Source organism: Benincasa hispida, chromosome 10 (genome assembly GCF_009727055.1).
Source record: "Benincasa hispida cultivar B227 chromosome 10, ASM972705v1, whole genome shotgun sequence".
NCBI lineage: Eukaryota > Viridiplantae > Streptophyta > Magnoliopsida > Cucurbitales > Cucurbitaceae > Benincasa > Benincasa hispida.
Window position 1 is genome coordinate 35,614,462 of NC_052358.1, and position 26,365 is coordinate 35,640,826.

General features: G+C 32.3%; 1 protein-coding gene across 1 annotated transcript; it reads left to right on the plus strand.

The window, feature by feature from the left end:
* The first annotated feature begins 19,692 nt into the window (after window positions 1-19,692).
* LOC120087849 (BTB/POZ domain-containing protein At3g22104-like) lies at window positions 19,693-22,402 on the plus strand. Its single transcript, XM_039044792.1, has 3 exons — window positions 19,693-20,268; window positions 20,544-21,647; window positions 21,808-22,402. Exons 1-3 carry the CDS (start codon window positions 20,206-20,208, stop codon window positions 22,204-22,206), a joined length of 1,566 nt encoding a protein of 521 aa, XP_038900720.1. The 5' UTR covers window positions 19,693-20,205; the 3' UTR covers window positions 22,207-22,402.
* Window positions 22,403-26,365: the final 3,963 nt, after the last annotated feature.

Here is a 26,365-nt window from a genome sequence, read left to right on the forward strand (position 1 = left end):
CGAGTTTAGGAGTTAGAGATTTCATACTTCAGTTTGCACGTCTTTGTTCTTAGTTTTCTTTCATTTTAAACCGAATGCAAGGGAGGAAGTTATGCTGGCAGATCGTTCCAGTAAAGCTTGGAGAGTGCTGGAAGCTTCAAGGATAGAGAGAGGGCCGACGTCTGCGAAGTGGGAACATCTTTAGATCAGAATAGAGATTTCAAAAAGCCTCGGTCAGCAAGGAATTGCTACCAGGCTCTCTACCTTTAACTTCCATTGTCATTTTGTACTCAACTCATTTATAAGAATGAAATTTCTTTCTCTATATCTATTCACTTTGTTATTCATGCATGAGTAGCTAAATCAGTTGAATGGGTTGAGAAGCATTTAGCTAGCACAACTAGGGAATCTTCATTCTTGCGATTATCTTGTATTATATATGCTTCATTCGTCCATTAGAGATACTCGGGAGGGTAGTCTGTGGACAGGATCTAGACTTGGGAAGGTTAGGTTAGAATCTAGGCTCAGAAGAACCAGATTAGAACACATAATCAAGAGATAGGAGCTTAAGAATGAGCACTATTTGTTATCAACGCATCGCATGCATCCTAGAGATAGGATATGATTGTATGCGGTCAACTTGCCTTCATGCATTTTGTATCATCACACAAGGCAAGAGTAGAGAGTTAGGGATAAGCACTATGGACACTTTTGCATTTAACACATGCGCCCTAGACTTAGGAGCATCGCATTTACATTGGAAAATGACTTGCTGTGCATAGTTGTAACATGATCGCATAGTCTGACACATTCCCGAGTAACGCTAGCTAAAGATCTTCTCAACCCATTCATCGCATACTCATTGCATCTATCACATAACTGCCTTTTTTTCAAATCCCCTGCCTTTATTTATTTGTTTTTCATCAACGCAAACAACAAACCCAACACTTTATTTATTTATCCGATTACCGCAAAGTCTTTATAAAAATTACCAATGCAATCTGTTTTCACAAATCCCTGTATTGGACCCTAACTTACCAGGAAACTCAGAGGAATTTACACTTGGATTACGCTGGGGAAACTTGAGTGCACAACGCAATTCTATCAACGCATATCATCCATATTTTCACTTCATAAAACACGAGCATCAATAGACCATAAGAAAACGACAAAATTCTTACCAAGAAACTTCTTGACTTTTTGTGTTCTTGTAGAAATATATTCTCAGCCCAAGAAGTCAAAAGCGTTTTCATTGTAAAAGTAGCTTTACTTCGATCATAATACCACTTTTGCAATATATCTCTAATTGAACTAAGCAAGCTAGCCACGGGTAATTCTCAGCATCTTTGAAAACTAAGTTTATACTTTCTGCAACATTCGATGTCATCATTCCATACCTTCTTCTTCGTAAATATTCCCAAGACCACTTCTCAAACCCAATACTACTAAGATAACTTCTAATATTTGGACAGATTGACTTCATGGATCTCATGTGGTATTCAAAGTCATTAATAGTGTAGGCATTGACACAACTAAAAAAATACTTATCAAGCAATGGATCTTTAAAATGAAGTTTCAAGTTTCTTTAGACATGTTGTATGCACACACAATGTTGAACATTAGAAAACACTCTTAAAACTTCTTTAGGAATGCTAAGATGCCTATCAGAAACAATGACTACATTCTCTTGTTTTCCAAAACTACTTCGTATGTTTTCAAAAAACCATGTCCATGATGCATCATTTTCAGAATCTACGATAGCAAATGTAAGGGGAAAGGTATGATTGTTACTATCTAGTGATGAGGTCGTTAATAGTATGCCACAAAACTTACACGTAAAAAATGTGTCATCAACAGATATGATAGATCTACAATACTTTCATCCCCCCCCCCCCCCAATTGATGCACCAAAAACCATGAAACAAAACTTAAAATGACCACTATCATCCATTTCTAATAGACAATTATCCCTATCTATCTAAGATAGACAGTGGTAGAAATTTGTTAAGCAAAATGGATCATACCTGGATTTATTTCATTTAACTTTTCAAAATATCTTAGAATCAAGGTATATGATTCAACTACATCTTCTTTTAACATCTTTACTATGTGTTCTTTTTCTATCCAATTTTTTGATAACTTATCTTAACTCCAAGTTTTGTACAAGCCTTATGGATAATGTCTCTAAGAATGGATTGATCAGTAGACATAAACCTAAAATCATCTATCAAGCAATTGCCAATAACTGATGAAGAAGCTTGTCGATGACAATTCTAAGTTGTGTTCAATGGATAGTCATGCTCAGAAATGTACTTCTTAAGCATCCACAACTCATTGTTCTTATATCGAGATGCCCTAACATACCATTTGCAACCTTCTTGCAAACATTTGAACTCAACAAACTTTGAGTTTGATCTTGTAGTGCTAAATTGAAAATTATTCTTCACTGCATTTATGTGAAAACACGTTGAAAGTACTTTTTTACTTTCAAATACATTTTTTACCTTCAAACCACCAATATATATATATATATATATCGCTTATAACTTCATAATTTGAAGAAGAAGAAAAACCTAAATATAACATTATATCATCATCGTCACCTACACTACTAATAGCAGTAGAAGACCCTTCCAAAGAACAAATACTTACATGAGCAACTAATAGATGTCCACTGATTGCATCTTTAGCCAAAATCAAATACCAAAGGACATCTTTGTCCTTTTTTATTGGAACCAAAGTTTGAATACTATTTTTACCAAAATCCAATAAAACTAAAAAATCTACCAACCCATTTAATTGAATCTCTTCGTAGATTAAACCAAGTAAACCATTAAAGTCTATATAGTTATCTACCAAAATTATACATTCCACCAACCTCATAATTCTCATAGCAATGATAATCATTCCATTGTCCTCCATAAAAAAAAAAAACAAAAAAACAATGAAAGTAATAGTCATGGTATTCTGCAAAATGAAAAAAAATATATATGAGAAACTCATAATGAAAATATCGTAAGGTTTTGTAAGAAACTCATAATGAAAATATCCAATAGTGATAGATAGAAATAGAGTTCTATCAGATAGATAATGATAGAGTTCTATCTCTATTTATCAGTGATAAACAAAGATAATAATAAACAAACATAGACTTCTATATCTGTTTATCATCGATACACCCAATCACAATGAATAGTTGTCTTGCTGATACAATACAATACAAAATAATGAGTTTAGTTCAAAACAAAATAGGGAAAAAAAACAAAGAGATAGACAAAGATGCATCTATCTTTGTCTATTTGTGATAGTCAGAAATAGAGTTTTGTATCTGTCTATCAGTGATAGATAAAGATAGACTCCTATATCTGTCTATCACTCTGTCTCTTTGGTAAACTTTTGAATTCGTCAACTAAATATTATTTGAAAATTTAGAGTTAAATTTAGGTTGAATCAAGCCAAAACATATTGCAAATTATTGCTTGTTTGTTTGTATTTTTTACGAGTTTTTATAAACATATCATGTGCATATTAATTAAAATTTGATTTATTCACAAAATATTATGGTGCTGATTGGAACGAGGAGTTCATGTAAGCTGCGTTATAGATATGCATATCTTCTTTCTTGTAACAGTTGAATAAGATGTTGATCGTATTCAAAATTTTAAGAATTCGATGTTTCAACCATATAAACTATTATAAATTAAGTGAAGTTCAATCAAAGATAGAGTTATATCTTTGTATATCCTTAATAGACAAAGATAGAGTTATATCTTTGTATATCCTTAATAGACAAAGATAGACGTCTATTTTTGTCTATATGTGATAGACAAAGATAGGCATCTATATCTGTCTATCTCAGATAGATAGAGATAGAGCACTATCCCTATATAGAGATAGACAAATAATAATACAATACATCATCAATCATTTATACCTTTTTGGTAATGTCTTTTATGCGTTTATGAGAATTAATTATTTTCCGTTGCCTGCGAAGGAATTATGAAACTTAGTTGTTCAATACCATTTTCTCTTTCAATATTTATATCCAACATTTCATGAAGAAGAAGAAGAAGAAAAAGAAATAGTGCCATAAAATCCAAAAGAAAAAAACAACTAAGCAATTGATACAAAACCGAATCTTCAAAGTATTAACTCTTTCTCACTACTTCATTTCAATTTTCTGTAGAGGAAGGAGAAGAAGGAGAAGAACAACTGTACTTGTGATTGATGGAATCGACAAAGAAGAATGAACACCTCTGAGTTGTGTGGTGAAAAACAATAAAACCGATCCATGAAGAAGAAGAAAATGAATTGAAATTGGCGACATGAATTAAATTGAAATTGAATAAAATTGTGAAGCTCAGAAGATGATGAAGAAGAAGAAGACACGACAACGACGACGAATAGAAGATTGCAATAGAAAACCGGCAAGGGTAGTTTTGGAATTTTTTTTAAAAAATTCGTTGATATTATTTTTTGCTATATTATATAAATAGTTTATATGTTTTTTCCATTTTTGATAGTTTCCCTAAAAACAATTGAATAAAAATTTTGTCATATATAGATTTTTTTGGTTTTTATGGTTTTTCATTGGTTTTTATGGTTTTTCATTTTTCAGAAGCATTCGTCATAAAAAAATTTCAGATTTATTTTTTTAACACATTGTTTTCATGTCAGATTTTGTTTTTAAACAACCAATTGCATACATGAAAATTTTTCGTTTTTTATTTTTTATTTTTAAATTTTTGGCCAAATTAATTGCATACATGGAAGTTATTTTAGGTGTTTTTTTTTTCCTTTTCACTATTTTCACTCTAACCTAAAATAATTAAAATAGTTTGCACCCGAAACACAGACTATTTTAATTAATAGTATGTATTAGAAGTGCAAACTTTTTTAATCTGATTATAATATTCTATATTTGAGATGCAGACTATTTTAGTATAGTTAGAAAATACTATAGCAAAGAGAAAAAAAAAAGGATGAATGAATTGTTTGGAAAATACTATAGTTTGTGTAAACATTATATAACAAAACGAGATTTGAAATTATAATACTATAGTTAACAGTAGGTTATAATAATCGAAAACACCAATTATTATAATTGGAGACTTAAACATGGAGCGGGCTATAGGGCTATAATATCCTACTCCACCCACTTAGTTTGTATTGACTTTCTAAGGGTCTATAAACACTTTTTTTTTTAACATATAAATACTTATTTAAACACTTAAAAAGTCAACCAAACATATTTGAAGTTGAGGTCCAAACACTGCTTAAATGTTTCACTCAAAATTGCCTTTTTTTTTAAAAAAACAGATCTTTAATGGTTTTTAAACCCTACAAATCTTACTCATATGACTATTTTTCTTCCCAAATCAAACCCATGAAAAATCCAATCTCTCTCATTTTTCGTTAAATAGAAAATGTTTGGATCACCAAATTGACATTTTCCCCAAAATTAATTTCCTAAACAAAAATATCACGTCAGTGTTTATTGATATTTTTTTGCAGGGTAGATGAAGCTAATTTGTTCTAATAATTCAACCACCACAAATAAATAATTTGTTTTAGTACTGACAATATAATAAATTGGTGACAATTGTATATACATTATATATATAAAGCTTCAAATACAATTTTATAGTACTTTTAATAATTTGGGTGGATATAAACATACACATTATTGGTAGCATGACATATTCGATGTTGCCAAAAAAAAAAAGAAAAAAAAACTATAAATTGAAAAAGGAAAATAATATTTTTGAAAGGAGAAAATTAGTTCATGATACACTTGTTTTGAAAAGTGGCTGTTTCAATTATTTGAAAATAGAATTAGGGAAGGTATATATGAAGTGAACCAAAAAAAGGGGGGCACATCCTACCGACAATGTGTAGTTCCTAACACAAACAAACACAATCATGTGTTTGTATGATATCTTATAATTCCCATTGCATTTGTCTCGCCAAAGCCTCATGAAAGCTACATAATGCATACTCTCTCCTTTTCACATTATAGATTCATCAAGAAAATGGTGCATTTTAACTTTTGAGGTCCAAGGATGTGATTGAACTATGATTAGGATTTTTTTTAACCCCTTGTAAGGGAATTTAAAGAAAGGATAAATAGCACTTTGTATTAAAGTATTCCGGTGAATAAAAAAAAATGGCGAAATATACTTAGGTGCATCTTAAACTATTTATATCTATTCGTGTATTTCACTTAGTTGTTATCGATGAGAAAATTTCTGATACTATGGGAGTATTATGTTCTCTTTGTTCACATTTTAAATTTGTTTTCTAATACTATGGGAGTATCATGCTCTCTTTGTTGACATTAACGTTAGTAGTGTTATATATATGATTAACATCACATAATATAAAAAAATACATAATATTGTATATATGAGAGAATTTGAGTTCTCAATAGATTCACTTTATCTTCTTAAGACAATTTTACTTAATCTAATGCCTGAGTTTCAAGAGTAATTGTTTCCTATGATAGAATAAATTACTTTTCTATGGAAGAAATACTTTTAAATGGAAGAAAAAAGCTTTATGAGAGAAAAGTATCGATGGAAAAAAATGAAGTTCCAATTTGGAGAAGAGACATATTTATAGAGTAATTCGTGGTTATTCGAATAGTCATTTTTCTTTTTTAAGTTGGTTAAGAAATGAAAAATGCACTCGTTCATGAAAGGATACACAACTCATGAAATTGAAAGGATGTACCCCTACATGAAGAGTCAAATATCATTTATTCCAACAAGTAAACCCACACTTTGCTATTTTTAAAACTATGCTGACGTGACAAAATAATAAATGGAGGTACCATAATACTTGTTCAATCATATAGTTTGTCCCATGCACTATTTGGTGTCAATTTTATGGAATATTAAGGTCTCGATTTTATGGAAATATCGATAAAATATCAAAAACCATGGATATTTTTTAAAAAGTTACAAAAAAACAAAAAAAAAGTTTATCATAATAAATTAAATAAACATTTTTATACTTCTAAGACACGCTAGAAGGTTTATTATTTATATTATATTTAAATTTTTTAGCGACATTTTGATTATTATTTTATATGTTTTATGGATATTTTTACGAAATAATGAAAATGTCTATTCACCCTGTTAAGAATGTATTTCCACGAGATATATTTTACAGAAAAGTATAAGGTATAAATACAGTATTAAAGGACTAAAAATAGACCCTAGAAAGACTCAACCAACCTAAAAACTCTATAACTACATAGACTAAGTATGTGTATATATTAACACTCTCCCTCAAAGTCAAGATGGTAAAGTAGGAATCAACTTGAGTTTATTAAGTAGCAAGAGGAAGCATCCGAGGGACAAAGTTTTGGTGAAAATATCGACAGGTTAATCCGTAGTATAAACACCTCATAAAAGAAGAGTTTTACTTTGAAGATGATATCGAACAAAATGACAGTCATTCTTGATATGCTTGGTGTGCTCATGAAAAACATCACTATGAACAATCTGGATGGCACTATGATTGTCACAATGAAGGATAGTGGAAGATGACTAAGGAACTCTCATATCAACAACAAGAAACTAGCGGAGCCACAATAACTCTAACGTAGCATCAGCCAAGGCGCGATATTCAGACTTCATACTAGAATGAGAGACAACACTCTATTTTTTACTCCACCAAGAAATAAGAAAGTCACTGAGATAGAAACAGTAACCTAAGGTAGAACATCGGTCAGTAGGATCACCAGCCCAATTAGTATCAGAGTAGCCGAATAAAACCAGGGATGATTGGGATGAGAGTTGAAGGCCATGTCTCAGAGTTCTCTTAACAAATTGAAGAATACGAAGAACAGTAGTAAAATGAATGGTTCGAGGGGGCAGCCATGAACTGACTTACAATGTGAACAACATATGCAATGTCGGGACGAGTTACTGTTAAATAAATAAGACTGCCAATAAGTTGAGGTAGAGACTGGCATCTTTGAAGGGAACACCATCAAAAGGATTCAGGCAAACATTAGGGCCAAGTGGTGTTGGGATTGTAGTAGAGTAAATGATCCTGGAGCGCACCAATAAGTCTGAAGCATATTTTGTTTGAGACAATGAGTAACCAGCAAAGCTCATGGATACTTCAAGATGAAGAAAGTAACTAAGTGACCAAAAATCCTTCATCTCAAAGTGCTCACCAAGGTAGTGTTGCATATTAAAAATAGCCTGAGGATCATCCCCAATAATAATCATATCATCAACATACAGAAGAAGAAGAACAATATCATGATCTGTTTGACTCGTAAAAAGTGTCGTGTCACGAGAACTGGACGTAAATCCAAGTTGAATAATGGTGGAACTGAAAGTTGCAAACCAGACCCGTATGGCTTGCATCAACCTATACAATGCTCGACGAAAGAGACACACCTTCTGAGATAGAGGAGAGATACTTGGGAGTGGTTACCTATAGACTTCCTCAGATAAGGCCCCGTTAAGGAAAGTATTCTTGACATCCATTTGAAAAAGAGGCCACTGTTTGGCTATAGCAACGGCTAAGACTCTTTGAACGGATGTCATCCAGGTCACAGGTGCAAAGGTCTCTTCATAATGGATTCCATATTCCTAAGGGTACTCTTTTGCCGCCAGCCGAGCTTTACAAAGTTCAAGAGAACCATCAGAACGAGTCTTGATCTTGTAGACCCACTTGCAACCAATGGGTTTATTACCAGGAAGCAAGTCAACATAGTCCCATGTGTGCATCTTGTCTAAAGCCTAGAGTTTGTCACTCATGCTTGCTACCATAGAAGTTTAGTATTCGTCTCATAAAAAGAGCTAGGTTCAACCAAGGAACAGATAGTGGAAAAATAGGGAAAGTCTCGAAGATAAGTGGGAGGTTCCCTTACCTGAGTGAAGCGTCAAATAGGAGAAGTAGGGTCAGGAGCAGGTTCAGACTCCACAGATGAGACAGATGACGGATCAGGATCAGCAGAGATGGGCGTAGATTGCTTAAGCTCAGTATCATGAGAAGATACAAATGAAGGAAAAGGATCAATGAAACCATCAGGAAGAAAGAGATGAGAACCTGAAAGCAAAGCATGAAAGGTCGAGAGACTAGAGAACATTGTGTGCTCATAGAAAGTGACATGGTGAGAGATGCGTATCTGTTAGAAAAAGGATCCCAATAATGAAAATCTTTGTGCTCAGTTCTGTAGCCAAGGAAACAACAGAGACGTACACACGGTTCTAATTTTGCATGTTCATATGAATGAAGAAGAACAAAACCTACACGACCAAAGATCTAGAGATTAGAGTAATCAGAAGAAGTACCATATAATCGTTCAAACAGAGAAACATTGTGAAGGACAGACAAAGGAAGACGATTAATTATGTAGACAAAAGTAAGAGTGGTCTCTCCCCAAAATTTGCAGAACATGAGACAGACAAGAGCGTTGAACAAAAGTGTCTTGCTGAGTGAGAAAAGAAAGACGAATGGAGTCCCATACTTCAAGGCGTTATCTGTACAAAGAGCTTTGATTGTATGGGAGAACTGGGTGTGAACTATATTAGCAAAGTCAATATATATTTGAGACAAGGGAGAATAGTGTTTAAGAAAATATATCTAGGTAAACGAAGAGTAATCATCAATTAATAGAAGAAAATAGCGATATCCAGTGACAGTAGAAGTAGGAGCAGGACCCCAAATTTCAGAGTGAATTAAATCAAGAGACTAGGAAAAGGATAATACATGTTGTTTAGCAAGTTTGAAATTCACACAATCAAAAGGAATAAACTTGGAAACATTATTCAAATTTTTAATAGAAATTAAATGATGGAGTTTGTCAGAAAAAACATGAGCAAGGCACCATTGATACATAGCAGAGTCAATGACATGAGTAGAAAAAGAACAAGTAGGCAACTGAAGTGATGTGAGCTCAAACAATATTCCCACTTTGTGACCCCCACCAACTGTCTATCCCATTTATGGATCCTGACCTGACACCCAGTAGAAGAAAAAAAATAGTTAAGCCAAGATCACACAACTTTCTGACTGAGGCAGGATTTAAGGTCAGATTTGGAACATAATAAGTATTGGAAAATTGTGTGGGGTGTCAACGGAGCCAAAATGGGATATGGTCATACAATTACCACTAGCAGCATAAATAGGAGGAAGAGATTTGGTAGGAGTGGGTGTAGTTAGAAAAGAAAAATCAAAAGTCATATGGTTACAACAAGTGGAATCAAAGAGCCATCAATTACCTAAGGAAATCGCAAGAGTAGAGGAATTGGATAAAATCACCTGTTTAAGCAAATCTTGTAAGTCATTCATTTGAAAGGTAGATAGAAAAGGTTAAAGCCTAACAGAGGAGGTAGCAGCCACAACAAAGGCAGAGCTAGGTTTAAGATGTCTTAACTTTAAAAATGTCCCTGAGGTCGAAGTGGTCGAATGACAAATTTTCGAGGATATGGTCACGCTTGTGACAGTATCTGCACTCAACTTTCAGGAAGTCAATAATTTTGTGCCCAGTGAGCTTACAACTTTTGCAGAAGAAAGCTCTAGAATTACTAGGAAAATGAATGCTACCGAGGACAACCTCAGATTACTTGGAAGAAGCGATGTCGAGGCATTTTTCATCAAACGAGATTTCTTGTATTTTCGAGTCCAATGATGAAAGGGGACTACAGTGTAGCAAAACAACACGGATAGACTCGTATTCTGGATGAAGCCCCATAAGAATCTTAACAAGATGAAGATGATCAACACTGATTTTAGCTTGATCTAATTGTGTCCAAATTGGCTGAAGTATGGCCAAATAGTCATTAATGGATTGACCAACCTCCCGAGTAAGACTAACAAAAGTGTTGTGCAGTTGATAATAATGAACTAAACCAACAGACCGAAAACTCGTAGACAGGAAATCCCATAAACTCTTAGCATCATCAAATGTATTAAACTGAATATAAATGGTAGGTATAGATGTATTCTCGAGCCAAATGATGATCTGATGATTTTTAGTATCCTAATCCTCTAATCGTTCAACAAATTTATTATCATCCTTAGTAGATAACCTGATTGGTCGAGGACTATCATCGATGACAATACACTATAGCTTATGCCCAATTAGAAAACTCTTCATTTGATGAGCCCAAGTAAGATAATTCGTCCCATCAAGAACAGTATTAATAGGGCGAAATACATGATCTTTCTCCATACGGCTTGGCGGTAAGGGGAGCTTGGCTCAATTGGGGAGAGAAAGAAAAAAGGGGCTCGACTTGGCTTAATGGGATTGACTCAGTTTGGCTCGACGCAGATGTTTGGCTTAGTTGATGTGACTTAGCACTACGTAGATCAACTTAGGGTTATTGGCTCAGATCTGTGCACTTTTTTTTTTTTATCTCCGTTGTTTGTCTATGATCGTCATTGAGTTGGGCTCTCATGCGGTGGAGATCTCCGACAGAGACACGGTGGACATAGAGCTAGGCAAGCGAGACAACGAACATAGAGTGAGTGATACGATGAAGAGCCCTCGGCTCTTTGTGACAACGGAGCTGGGCAACCGAGATGGAAGACAGAGGGCGAGGCTGGAAGCACGCGCGGTGTATCAGCTAGTTGATAGTGATAGAGAACAGATCGACGGTGGTAGATTAGGATCTGTTGGTCAATGGTGGACGAAAGACAGAACTGATGCTGGTGGCAGATGATCCGAGATTGGTGGCTGGTGGCAGACGAAAAACCAGTATCGAGAATGGTGGCAAAGTGACGGTGGCAAATCGACTAAACTAAGCAAGCTTTGCACAAATGAACTGTTGGGTTTTATGCCCTAATACTTGTAGATAGTAAATGTAACATTTGACTTATCCTAGTGACACTATGGATATGACCCAGATACAAATACAATGATCCAATGCATGTAGGGGACATGCGAGTGAGGGTATTCTATGCAATGAGTTTACATAAGACCGGACCACAAAACAGTAATCACTAGATATAATTCTGTTGACTAGCTAGGTTTCCATTTCACTAGGATGACCTAGGCAATTTGGTCTTAATCCTAAGTGAGTTATGAACTTCTGTTCATGAGGGATTCTCCTTTTATTTGTATTGGTGAGAGTGGCCAGCTTGCCGACTTAATACGCCTACCATTTTGGGGACAAGACCAAATGAGGAGTTGGGATCATAATTTAATGAGATGAAATTCACTCATTCCCGAATTTAGGATAAGTAGATGAATGTTCCTTTAAGTAGTGTCTTCGAGACTTAAGGATACAAAGGTAACCCAGGGGTAAAATAGTAATTTGACCCAATTGGTGTTACGGACACTCGTAAAGGATTAACTTGTTGTCATTGGTCTATATTCGTGGACACAGAAATATATCAGCAGTAGGAAGAGTGCAACTCTGCGTCTTTAATGGAGTGTACCCACAGTTAACGAATATTATTTAATTGGTTAATGAGTTTAGCCAACTAATCTCATATCATTGGAGCTTCTGATTTGTAGGCCCATGAGGTCCTCTTCCTAGCTCGTAAAGGGAATTGAGGTAACTACACTTTGAATAAAGTTTGAAATATTCAAATTCACTTAGGGAAATAATTTAGTGTATAATGATATATTAAAGTATAAAGTTTATATTTGAATTAAACTTTATGATAAAATTTATTTTTGGATATGATTCAAAATTAATTTATGGGAGAATTAAATATTTGAAGGAGTATTAATGAATTGGATTCATATTGAAACCATTTGTTACAATTAATGTATATTTGATGCACATTAGAACTATAGCTTATGAGAGAAATAAAATTGAATATGATTCAAATGTAAGCCAAATTAAATATTTGATATTTAATTTGGAGATAATTTAATGGGGCCTTTTTAAATATAAAAAATATTTTAAAATATTTACACTTTATAGCAAAAAGTTTCAAAAGTACAAAGCATTTTTGGAACTTTTTGCTATAAAATGTAAATATTTTTTGGATGTTTCTATTTATAAGAATTTTCCTAATTTAATTGGAGAATTAAGTAATTATTTAATTTAATTTGATTTATTTAAATTAATTGAATTAAAACTATAGACTATGTGAGAGATGTTTCATTTAATATGATTTAAATGAAATCAATAATTAAATTAGATTTAATTAATGATTAATTAATGATTAATTAATTAAATTAATTAGATAATTCTCACCTAGGGAGTTATCTAAAAATGTAGGTGGTTCCACATTTCTCTTCCTCTATATCTCGATTGATAAAAAAAAAAAAATATTAGTTTTGATCATATAAAAAAAGAGAAAAATCCTACACATAACAACTTTGACCTTTTTACTTCTCTCAAAGAAAATTTCTCATTCTCCTTTTCTTTTTTCCAATTCAATTGGTTTCCACAAACCAAAAATTAACAAATGTTTCAGAGGATAATAAGGTTGCTCTTTTGGTGGTGTTCTAAAATCCCAATTGGAGAATTGGATTCTCACTTGGTTCTACAAAAGTAAAGGTTTTCTATCCATTTTCTGTTATTTTTAAGCATGTTTAACCTATGCTCTAATTTTACAATAGACTAAACTTTGTTTTTTCTTTGGTCCATGTCTTTCAGAAATCCCAAATTAATAATGAGTTTTGGTTGTGTGCTTTCTTATGCGATAGGGGTTTCATCCCTACAACTGGTATCGGAGTATTCTCATATATTAATTAGGATTTTGACATTTGCACATGGTTTTGGTCGAATTAATTGCATTGTGAATGTTTATTACAATGAATGTTTACGGTATTTTTGGCCTTAGATTTACATGTTTTTTATTTGATCCATTGTAAAGGCCCTTGGACTTTTAGGCGTTTTAATTATGTAAATAAAATCTTTGTAAGTCCATGTTTAGAATTAGGATCCTTGGCGATGAAGATCAAGACCAATTCTACAAACCGATGAACAGAGGTTGAGAAATTGAAAAAAAAAAAAAAAAGAAAAAAACACTAACGTCAACAGAAGGGTTGATGTCATGCTGACGTCAGCATAGACCTGGTTCAAGATGTTGGATCCAGTTCAAGCTGGTTCAGTCCAGTTCAAGTGGTTGGGTACGGATCTGTGCTACTTTGGTTTGGTTCGCATATTTGGGGTTCGGTTCGAAGCAGTTCGAGTTGGTTTGGTCCAGTCCTAGAGCGGCAGAAGCTTATTTTAGGATAAATTAGCGTAATTATTGTAATTTAATTGCTTTATTTTATTCTAGGGTCCAAAATTACCGGTTCATTTGCTATTTAAATGTTTTACGGATGTCATTTAGATAAATCTCACTATAGGTTAAGCATGTTCATGCATTTTAATATATTATAAGCGTTATAATGTATGGTATTAATGCATAATTTATAATTAATCTCATGAGTTATTTAATGTAATTGTTATCTTAAACTAATGAAATTAATAAAGCATGAAGCATGACATTACTTAGTTTAAATATAAAAGTTATATTTAATTGAATATCTTGAGCATGCTTATTTGATCTTCATGATTGGCTTTAATATAAAGTGTGATGTTAATAAAATTATGAAAATCAAAGGTGCATTGAGAATGAAACATCCATAGTATAAATATAAATATTATATTTTTCATGCAATGCATAAAGTATGGATTATTTAATTAACTAGAATATGATTGTTAACTAAATTAAACCATAGAGAGCATGATTATAGACTAGTCATTAAAATTTGAAAATGTTTTAAAATTAGTGATTAGAACCTTCAATCTATAATCAAGAATTGCATGTAAACATAGGATCATAGGATAATTAATTATTTTTAAACTGTTTAAAATTAATTAGTCCTAAGATCACTTTAACTCTAATAGGATTAGAATTATTTCTTACTTAGTGTTAAAATAGTTTTAATGAACTAAGTAGGAAACACATTACTATGATTATAAGGGAACTCTACCAGTAAAGTTCTGTCTAGGATGAAGGTATTTAAGTTGACAGTTTATGGAACACCTCCTACCTGGGAACTGACCTGGAACTTAGTTGAATTAATCATAATTTAATGTTAGCATGCAATGTCACTAGGTTAGTTAAAGGAGTTTAATTTACCAAAAACGTAGGAAAAAGACCTTATTATAAAGAGTTATAATAGGCATAGACTTAGATAGTTTGACTTAACCAGATTTATCTAAGTTAAATAACCCCAAAATACGGTAGGAAATTTTAGTGGGAAGAAAAGTACAAAACGAGATATTTATATCAAGTTTTGCTCCTATGTCCCTGTATGTTCACAACGTGAAATCCATGCTTGGCTTTGTGTCGCTTTGGACTCGACCTCCATTTAAAAAGTGTTTGCATGAGTCAATAACAAGGTGAATGGGGAAAGTGTCTGTAGTAAGTGGGAGCGGGACGCGTGTCAACGTATCCTTCGCTCTCCACCCCTAGGTCACTATTCGTGATTTCGTGATGTGCGCTAGGAGTATATTATAAATGAGGATGGAAGAAAAGATTTATGTAAATGAAGATGAGTGGTGAATGACTTCTCTAGGTGAGAAGATTGGGTGATGCGTTACACTCTCTCGCTAATGCGTACAAGCTTTTCCTGAGTTGGATCCAAGTAAAAATCTAATTCAGGTTTCTGGTAAGTCCAGGATCGAACACAGAGATTTAGGTTAGACTAACATAGGCCATGCATTGCAACAAATGTAGAAGGGTTCTCAATAAATGCTGGAAAATTTTTATCTACACTATTGTTACTGCATGTATACAAGAAGAAACAAGAGTTCAAGTGAAATATAAGGTTTAATGAAAGAATGGTGCTAAGTGATAGGAGAATGCGCTGATCCAAGTAAGATGAACACGTAAGAGTGTGGGTAGGGATGAAGATGAGAGATGCTTGTTTACAACCCAAATGTATGTCAATGCGTTGAGTTTCTGTTTATCTAATTATTCAATATTTCTCAATGCGAATGTCACATGTTCATATTTCTAGGGTGCATGCGTCGGTTACGGAAAGTAGTGAAGCACAAGTATTTTTATCTTTAAAGCTACTGTGCGTTCTGACTTGATGCATTCTAGCTATCATATTCTCTCAAATGGTTTTAGCTGAGATAGCTTCAACCAGATGAAATCACAATGATTAAAGCTTTAGAATTTTAGCATGTACAAAGTCACAAACGCATTTAACACAGTACATTATAAGCAGAGGCAAAAATGATGGATTAAATGCACGATTTTTTTAAAAACGAAATTGTCTTTACAATAGCAACACTTAACCGCATGATAAGATGAATGGAAATAAAGTAAAAAGAAAATAGTTAAGCTACAGAGTTCAATCTCTTGTCCTCTTTGGCTTGATCTTAATGTGTGTTCAACCAACTCATTAAAGAAATTAAGAAAAGTTCTCTCTCGAGCTTGGTTCTCTTCAATTCTACTTGATCAACAATGACAATGGTTCTTTTCCTCCCATGTTCTTGCAGCAGCAAAACAACTATAATCTAAGCTCTAAAATGCTCTAACTATGTTATGCTACTTTCTTTGGTTGCAAGTCTTCTATTTATAGGTGTTCTCTCTCAACAACTTGTGACATGACAACATTAATTTCCATGCCCTGGTCAGCCATCTGTCATTTCAGTTGCTTTTCAGATGCCAACATTTAGATACCCATACTTGCAAGTGGTGATTTGACAGGAACAACATGAACCAATTTATCTTCTCTGCATTGGAATACTTCAGACGCATGCCTTTGCGTTAGTTGAGCCGGCGACACTTAGCAAATTTAATTAAAATCCTGCCATGAGATGCGTTAGTGACACAGTTTTATCAAAAAGGCTTTTTTTTTTTTTTTTTTTTATATATATATAAAGGCTAGTAATGTTTGAAGAATTCCATGTGTTTTCCTTTAAGATAAATGAGTTTTTATCATTAAGAATCCTGATTGTTCCAACTTTCGAGAGATAATAACTTATATTTCTACAAGTTATCAATGACACTGTGAGATTTTCATGACCCACTTGCATGTTGTCCTGAAGCAACTATTCATTCGGAGGGTCTGATCATAGGATTCGGAACATAGTGAACTTCCTAAAAAGATAAGGTCACTTAGGTTAATTATCAACAGTTGTCTTTCCTAACGATAGCGTGTTGGTGCGTACCATTGGGATCTAAAAGTGAGAGAGTTATGTTTACGAGGATGAGTTAAGAGTTAACGAATCTTTGACTGAACAACGGTGGATAATGTCTATAGGAATATGAGTTATTCTGATATTAGAATTTGCTAAGAGTTGTCTCATTTCAGAGGAGGTGTGGCTGATCACCCTTCGGTTATTGTTGCTCTAAACCCCTAAAACATCGTTGCAAAAACTAAATAAAAAATTTATTAGGGTTCTATGATTGCTTGTTTTTGCTAAATTGATTGGATAGTTTATTATTGTTTACTTGTGTTAAGGGTTAAGGTAAAGATAACGAATACAGTTAATGTTTGTTTTTATTTTCAGCTACGTCTTCTTCAATAATTGCACTGCTTAAAAATGAAAATTTACCGACAAAAATTACTCTACGTGGAAGTCCAACTTGACTATGATTCTTGTTGTTAACGTTCTGCGGTTTGTGTATGCATTAAACACACCATTCATTTTAATGTCGAAGCCATGCAAATGTGAGAATATCGATAGATATGTCGCCCGTATCGATAAAATTTAATACCATAGTCACAACAAATTTTTCTCATTTTGTTTTTCTAAATATCTTTGATATACATGATTATATATATATATTTCTTTTGATTAGAGTATAATTAAAAGTCCTAGTTCGAAATGGGAAAAGTGAAAATAGAGAGGTGGGATGGGGATAAAAGCGTAATTTAGAATGTCACGTGGCTCTCGCTGGGCTCAACAGTACATGAACCCAACCAACCGTCCATGAATTCCCAATTTGGCTGTCTCTGTCTCCATTTCATGTGGTCATTACTTGTTTCTATTAGGTGTAATCTTCTCTTATCTTATACTAAATTACTAATTATTTTAATATATATATATATATATAAATCCGTCAACTTTATTTCCTACAATTTCCCATTTTACATGATTTCTCCACCAGAAACTTTGTAGTGTATTATTCCATGGGGTCCAAAAAAGGGTGACAATTTTTATGAGAGCGACAGAAACGAACTTGAATGTTCAAAAATAAAAGATCATAAATGCCAAGAGCAGAACAGATGGGAATATATAAATCCTCCCCACTTCCAGATCTATCTTGTGATTTGGGATTATTGCTATTGTGTTGGGATCCAATCCATATATACAAGGGCAATCTAGTCATTTTATGGACTCGATTGAACAAACGACATGATTCTATATATAGGTTAAATTATAAGTCTAGTCTCTCAACAATATTTGTTTTTTTAGTTCAATAATTACGGGATGAGAATTTGAACCTCTGACGTCTAGAGAGGAAGCAAACTCATTTTGACAACCACTTTTTAGTTTGTGTCTATATTCTCTCAATTTAAAGAGAACGTCCGAGTTATTATAATTTTGTGTATTTATTTTTTATACTTAAAATTTTATCTAGTAAGTCTTTAAACTTTAGACTTTCAATCTATATGTGCAAATATAGTCATTTTCTAGGATAAAATGACAAGGTTTTTGTATATAGGTTAAATTATAAATTTAGTCTCAATAACTTTTAAGTTTGTATTCTCTCACCTTTAAGAAAAAGTCTAGAGGTTACTTTAATTTTGTATCTATTTATTTTTTAAATTCTAAAAATGTGACTAATAAACTTTTAAACTTTCAAAATTGTGTCCAATAAATCTCTCAAATTAAAAATTTGTGTTTTATAGAGTTCAGATTTATTGGACGTTTCTTAAAACTCACACATTTACTAGACACTAAATTGAAAGTATAAAGTTTTTGGACATAAAATTTTATTTTGTCGAATATATTAGTTAATCTAAAACCTTTTTGAATATACCAAAAAGTTTTAGACACCAAATTAAAATTTTAAAATATATTCCACACTTTTTAATGGATACAACATTCAAAATTTAGGTTCTATGTAGGGAATCTTAACAAAAATTTAATAATAAAGGATTCAATAAAAATATACCTGTATTTTATGTTTTCAAGTATATATTTGGTAACAGATTCATAAATTAGACTCCAATTTAAACAATTATTTAAAATGTATTTGAAACTAATTTGGATCATAAAACTAATTGTAGTTACCCATTAAATATTAATGACAATAAATAATTATTAATTTATTTATGAACACATTTTAGGTTAAAAATGTTTGTATAACTATTATTTAGGCTATTGGCAAATATAAGAAAATGAGTCAATTTATTTACAAATATAGTAAAACGTTACTATTAATATCTATCTCTATCAATCACTAATATTGATAGATATCAATGAGTATCTATCACTTATAAATATTGACATTTTATCATATTTAAAAATATTTTTAATAATTTTACCATTTAAACCAATTATTCTTATAAATTTGTAAAATTATATCATTTATAATATATTACATAAAACAAATTTTAATTTTCTTTTTTGAAAAATGAGTCTATAACATGAGATACAAAATTTCAAAATATTATTATCTTTATTAATATAATTTTGCACTTTAAAATTTAAGATTTAGAACAAAAAATTTGTGTATTTATTGAAAATTGCCAATGAAACATGGCTAATCATCTAGAGACTTTTAGCCATGGATATATAATAGGGAACAAACCCAGTTGGGAGTTGAGGGTAGGGCACTGTACCCTACAAAATCAATATCTATTTATTTCTAAAGTTAATTGTTGTTTATTTTTCTTCTGGGTCTGGACATTGGGAGTTTATTATTAACTACTTTTTTTGCTAAAGATTTATTGTTTTTTATTTTGGGCAGGAATGTCAGTGGTCACACTTAACTTGCACTCCTCTCTCTTGGAGTTTGTATAATATATAATTGACTTGGTTGTTGTATTTCCATTTTCTACTGCTTGTTTCTTCCAGCGGCTTTGAGAATCTTTTTGATCATATATCTCAGTTTTAGAATCATTTTGCAGTGAAGTTGTTGATTACTGAAACCCCCATTTTCTTCTACTGCTTGTCTTCTTCTTTCTTTTCAGAATAAACGCACTCTGTTCTTCTTCTTCTTCACTCCTCTTTTTGGGGCTACAACAAAACCAAATTCCAAACAACTCAATTTCGAAACGACCCATTTTTTGTTGTAAGCTTTTTAGGGGTACTGTTGAGTTTTTCTTTGTTTTGGGCAATGGAAATCTGCTGCAATCTTGAAGTGGATGTCAATGGCGAAGAGATTTTTATGGTGGATAAGGTAAATTTGTTGCTCCTTTTTCATCCCTTTTGGTTCTTTTTCTCTGCATTTGTGAAATTTTGCATCATTTCTACGGTTTTACTTTACCCTGTTGATTCTGGTCTTCACGATTCTTTTTTTTTTTTTTTTTTATAATAATTTTTGTTACTATGTGTTTTACCTTTTCTCTGGAGTATTTAGTGGATAATGGAGATGTTTTCTGGTCGATTTTGTCATTTTGCATTAATTTTGTGTTGATTTCTTCTGTTTTTTGTTTCCTTGGGCTACTTCTGTAGAAAACTGTAGCTTCATACTCTGGCAGGTTGAGCAAGTTATTTGGTAAATCAAAGGCTACTTTAAGAAATATGAAGTTGATATTCCAGGATTTTCCTGGAGGGGCAGAGGGATTTGAGTTGGTCTTGAAGTTCTGTTACAACAACGGAAATGTTAAAATCAGTACTTCAAATGTCCCTCTTTTGTATTCTGCAGCAAAATTCATGGAGATGAACAGTTCAATCTCAGGCACCCAAAATTTACAAGAACAAACAGAGAAATACCTTGAAGATATCAGCGAGTGGACTTGGTCTGAGGTTTTGAATGCTTTGAAACAATGTCAAGATTTGTCTCTTAACCCTTCAATTCTGCTTGAGAAATGCTTAGATTCTGTTGTTGGAAGGCTGAATTTAGCTGTGGAAGCAAATTCTTGTCCATCTACCTCCTCGCCCGATAGCTCAGCATTACGGTTTTCGTGTGATACAAAGAGCACTGAAAGCTTAAAGACAGGGTTCTCTAATGGATTATGGTGGTTTGAAGAACTTTTAATCTTCTCTCCTGACTTTGTTAAAATGATACTGCAATTGTTGCTTAAACGAAATTTTGATGAAGTTGTCATTGGTAGGTTTCTTATTTATTACCAGAAATCGAAGTCTTCGAATGCTACAAGAGATGAAAAGCTTAAGATTGTTGAGGTTGTAGTCGAAATGCTTTATACTCTTGAGCACAATTCTGTTTCCTGCAAAAGCCTTTTCAGCATTCTTCGAGTTGCTTTGGGATTGAACATAGAAAAATGTATTCGAAATAAGTTGGAGAGGATGATCGGTGCACGGTTGGATCAAGGATCGTTGGACAATTTACTACTTCCATCTCCATCTGGGATGAACTATTTATATGATGTGAATCTTGTTCTAAGATTTGTCAAAGCATTTTTGCTTGAAAAAACGAATCGAACATCTCCAATACCATTAAGAAGAGTAGCTAGATTAATGGATTTGTACATGGCAGAAGTAGCTCCTGACCCTTGTTTAAAGCCTTCAAAGTTTCTAGCCCTTGCCAAAGCCCTGCCAGATAATGCTCGAAGCTCCCACGATGATATGTACCGTGCCATGGATATGTATATAGAGGTAATAACTCGAATCAATATATACCTTTTTTTTTTGGTTTGTATCTTTTGAAGTGTTTCAACCTTTTTTATCTTTGAATTGATAATATAACCTGGGAGTTTAGTTAGGCTTTGAATCCATAATTTTGGAATATATGGGACTGAAATGATGTTGGTTACAGGTTCATACAGAAATGTCAGAAGAAGAAAAGGTTAAAATGTGTTGTGCACTGAATTATGAGAAGCTCTCAGCAGAAACTTGCATAAATCTTTCAAAAAGTATAAGATTTCCATCCACATCTTCCATACAAGCCCTTATTTCTGAGCAGCTCAAGCTCAAAAGCTTACTTCAAACAGCTAACAGCCCTACATCCATCACCAGTTTGCCTTGTAAACTCGATGAAAAGCTTGATTTTCCAGAAGAAAATGAGAAACTGAAAGCACATATACAAGGAATTCAATGGAGAGTGATGGAATTAGAGCGTGTGTGTAAGAAAATGCAAACTCAAATGACAAAAGTTATGAAATCTAAAGTAACAAGTCATAGTCAGCTGAAATCTTTGCCCTGGCTTTGTTCATAGTATCATTTCTAATCTGAAATATTGTTGTTTGTATTGTACAAAGTGAGGACATTCTTTTCCTTCTTCAGGTAGAAACTGAGGGTGATTAGTGCTGTTTGTTTTTCATTGTAGATTCAAATGTTGGGTTGTGTACAGTGACAGAAATGAAAATTGAAGAAAAGAAAAAGAAGAAAGCTTTTTCTTTCTTTTTTGGTTATGATTTGCATCTTTTTGCACTCTTTAGTTCTTGTCAAAATATATATCTCAAATGTGGAGTCCTTTTCCTCTGTTGTTATCCTCATGCTTTGAGGCATTTCCTCATCTGCAAAAGACTATTTTTCCCTCAACACTTTCCATTGAGACAATGAAACTTCAGCACAATTATAACCCTCTTTATATTGCTTTTTTCACCTTTTCCCTATACAATTTCAAAAACCAACACACTCAATTATGTTCAAAAACCACTTCTGGAGAAAATTCGAAAATCATTTATTGACCTAAAAACATAAACGGATAGATAAAGATAAATTTAATATCATATTATCTAACACTCTCTTTTATTTGTGGGCTAGAAATATGTAAAAGACTCAACAAATCAATATTAATTGGGAAGGAAATATAACAGGTTTGAACACATAAGCTCCTTGGATCACTTACTATGATATCATATTAAATCATCGATTGACCTAAAATGTTTAAGTTGGTGGATGAAAATAAATTTAGAGTCCGTTTAGATTGACTAGAGACAAAAATATTTTGATTTAAAAAAAATCATTTTTATTTAAGCTCTTTTGATGAATTTTAAATATGTTTTAAAAGTTATTTTGAGTGGTTGTCAAACACATCAAATTTTTCCAAAATAAACATTTGAAAAGTTAATCCAAACACACTCTTAATATCATATCATCTAACAAAAATGGTACTTAACATACAAAACTACAAAGTAAGGCTCTATTTCATCACGATTTATGCTTGTTTCCTTCTCATTTTTCAACGTGGGTGTTAAACATTTCAAGAACAAAAAATCGAAAAGAAAAAGTAGAACACAATAATGTATTTTGTTGACCAAGATCCTAAATGAATTCAAGTCCTAAGTTGGTAAAAAGTAAAATAGTAGAATAATGAATAGTGTTTTGGAGTTTGGGAACTGAAATTATGACCTAGAGAGAGAATCCCATAGGGTTTTGGCTTAAACGCTACTCTTCTTCTTGGTGTCCCATTTCCAAAGCCATTTAGGTTTCTTAAAAATGCATCGACCCAACTTTCTGTGCATTGCAGACTGCAGAGAGGAAAAAGCAAGCAATCCATTACGTTATTCAATCTTAATTAAACTTTCTATCAGTCTTCAGTCTCAATGATGTGCTAATCAAATGGTTTGGTTGAATTATTTCGGAATAATATGATACTTTGACCTAAACAATTGAGCCAAACGTTAATTGACCTGTTTTTTTTCAAAATAAAGTATAACTTTTTTTAAAAAAATTCATTTTCTTCCTTCTTTTTTTCTCCTAAATCTCTTTCTTGTCTTTTTTCTCTAGATTCTTTTGTTATATTTCATTTTCAATAAGGATAATGCTCCTTGTATTTTGTCTCTAACGATGACAATGATCGAAGTTGTATCACGCCGTTGGTGTTAATTTTTAAATCATCGATTGACCCAAAAGTTTAAGCTCGTAAGTGAAGATAAATATGAATAAGAGTCAAACAAGTGCAAATTAATTAATTGGGGAGGAAACGATTACAGAAGCTTGAACACTGGATCTCCCTAGACCAACTGCTCTAATACTATCTTAAATCACCGATTGATCTAAAAGTTTAAACTAATTGGTAAAGATAAATTTAATTATGTATCATTTAACAATAGTAACTAAGTTTTTTCTAGATGCTAAACGAATCAAGTGTAGATGAGAAGAGCAAGAAAGTGAACCAGTATTAGAGCAAGAGCGAGGAAGTGATCTAGAATTAGAACAAACGTGAAAAGGTGATCTAAAACTACAACAAGAACAACATAAGAAAAAAAAATAGTTCATTGACGCTCAGAAAGAGCTAGAAAACTTTATTTTGGAAAAAAAAAAAGTGGATCAAATTTCTTTTTTAAAAAAAAAAAAAAAAATTTAAAGTCATCGGTACAAAAAAATTGTCGATTATTTTTGTGAAGAAAGGATTTCTTTCTTTTTTTTGTTGGGACTAGAGAAGACAAATGTGTCTTATAAACTATTAGTAAATGGAAGTGCTTTTGGTGCAAGCAACATTGACTTTCACCAACCACAAAAGAGCCACAACGCCTTTCAAATTACAACGTACAAAGACAACCTTACGCATTAAACCACTTCTTTACTTTTCTTTTTTTTCTTTTTTTCTTTTTTTCTTTTTTTTTTTTCGAAAAACATCCAAAATAGTATGTTTACGTGTTCACCTAATAAAATTAGTATAATTTTTGAAAATTTGTAAAATAATTTTTCTTAGACCATATCGTACGACCAGATAAAAAATCAACTTTTTCTATATTATCAATTGTTTTGGGTCTCTTCAATACATCTGATCTGATTACACACCAAGATTTTTTATTCTTTTATATAATCTTCCAAAATCTTACACCAAATCTTATATTATTTTCAAATTTTCTCCAAACTCGATTATGTTTACTAAATATTGTATCAGATTATTATGTAATTTTTCAAATCTTTAGCATAATTTATGTTTTCATAATTATATGAATTTCCAAAATTCCAAATAGGTTTTTCAATTATCAAAATAGATTTTCCAAATTGATTCAATATTTTTAAATTTTTTAAAATATTAAAATTTTCGAAAAATTGGGTAAAATTATACTAGGGTATATATTGAATCTCGGTGTTAATCTTGTCCGAGATTCTACCAAGAAAACTCAAATATACGAATTTCGCTATTAATTATGCTCGGGATTTCATCGAGAGCTCAAATACATAGAATCTTAGTGTTAATTATGCTCGAGATTTTACCGAAAAAGTTTAAATTTATAAAATATCGGTGTTATTGTCTGAGATTAACATCGAGATGCACATAATCTTAGTGTATAATCTGGTGAGACGAGAAAGCCCCAAACAATGGATAAGTTGGAAAAAATTGATTTTTTTAAACTAAAATCTCGTGGTCGATCTCGTCCGAGATAGACTAATAAAAACTATTTTTATTAGTTTTTTTTATTTATTTTAAAAAGCTAGTTTTATAACGTAAAAACTTAAACGTGTTATTTTTTCCATTTTTTTCTTTTTCTTTTTCCTTTTGATGAATAATATAGTATAAAGTCTTCATTAATTGGCAATTTGGCCTATATTCTATATGTGGGTCGTAAGTTCTTTCAATTTTTCCCTAAAAAGTAGAGAATTTGATTTCAAAATCGGTGGGGTTTGATTTCAAAATTAGTTATGATTTTTTAATTTAGCTCTAAGGGTAAAATAGTAAACTTCACTATACTGATCTGTTTTGTATTTTTTTTGTTATAGGGAACTTTTTTCGTAAGATGTTAGATGGTCGGGCAATTTTTATTAACCCCAAGGTAATATAATTGATATATAAAAAGTTGTTAAATATATGTTTTTGTTTTTTTTTTTAATTTGATCATTAATATTTTTAAAGTTCCATTGTGTGTGTATACATACATATATATGTCGAGGGTTATCCCAATCAAGACCCAAAGCCCATGAGTGGTCCCAAGCCCAAAGAAAATTGAGAGGAGGCATGAGGAAGCATTTCCCAAAAGGAAAAAGTTAAAGCTTTGGGTTTCGAGCCAACCAGTCGACCAACCAATTGAAAAATAACCAAGTCGTGTCCGATTTAGCATCCTACAACCTTTGTTGGAACTATCTTGACATCAAAGTTACATGTAACCACAAGTGAATGTCAGAAGAAGGACATTATAAAAAACTTGTTCACATGAGAGTTTGACAAGAAAATTCAATTCATGGAAATGAACTTGAATTTATTGATTTGCAGTATAAGTAGTGTTACAGTCTCTAATTTTTATCCTATGATTTTTTCCCCCCCGAATGCTTAAACTTTCATCTATATGCTCGGTGATCTTTTTAGATGATTGATCCATGGACTAGTTGATTTTCTTGGATGATTGACCTTTGGACTTTATGATCTTCAGTTAGATTGTCAATCTTAGACTTATTGATTATTTTGGATCGATCTCTGA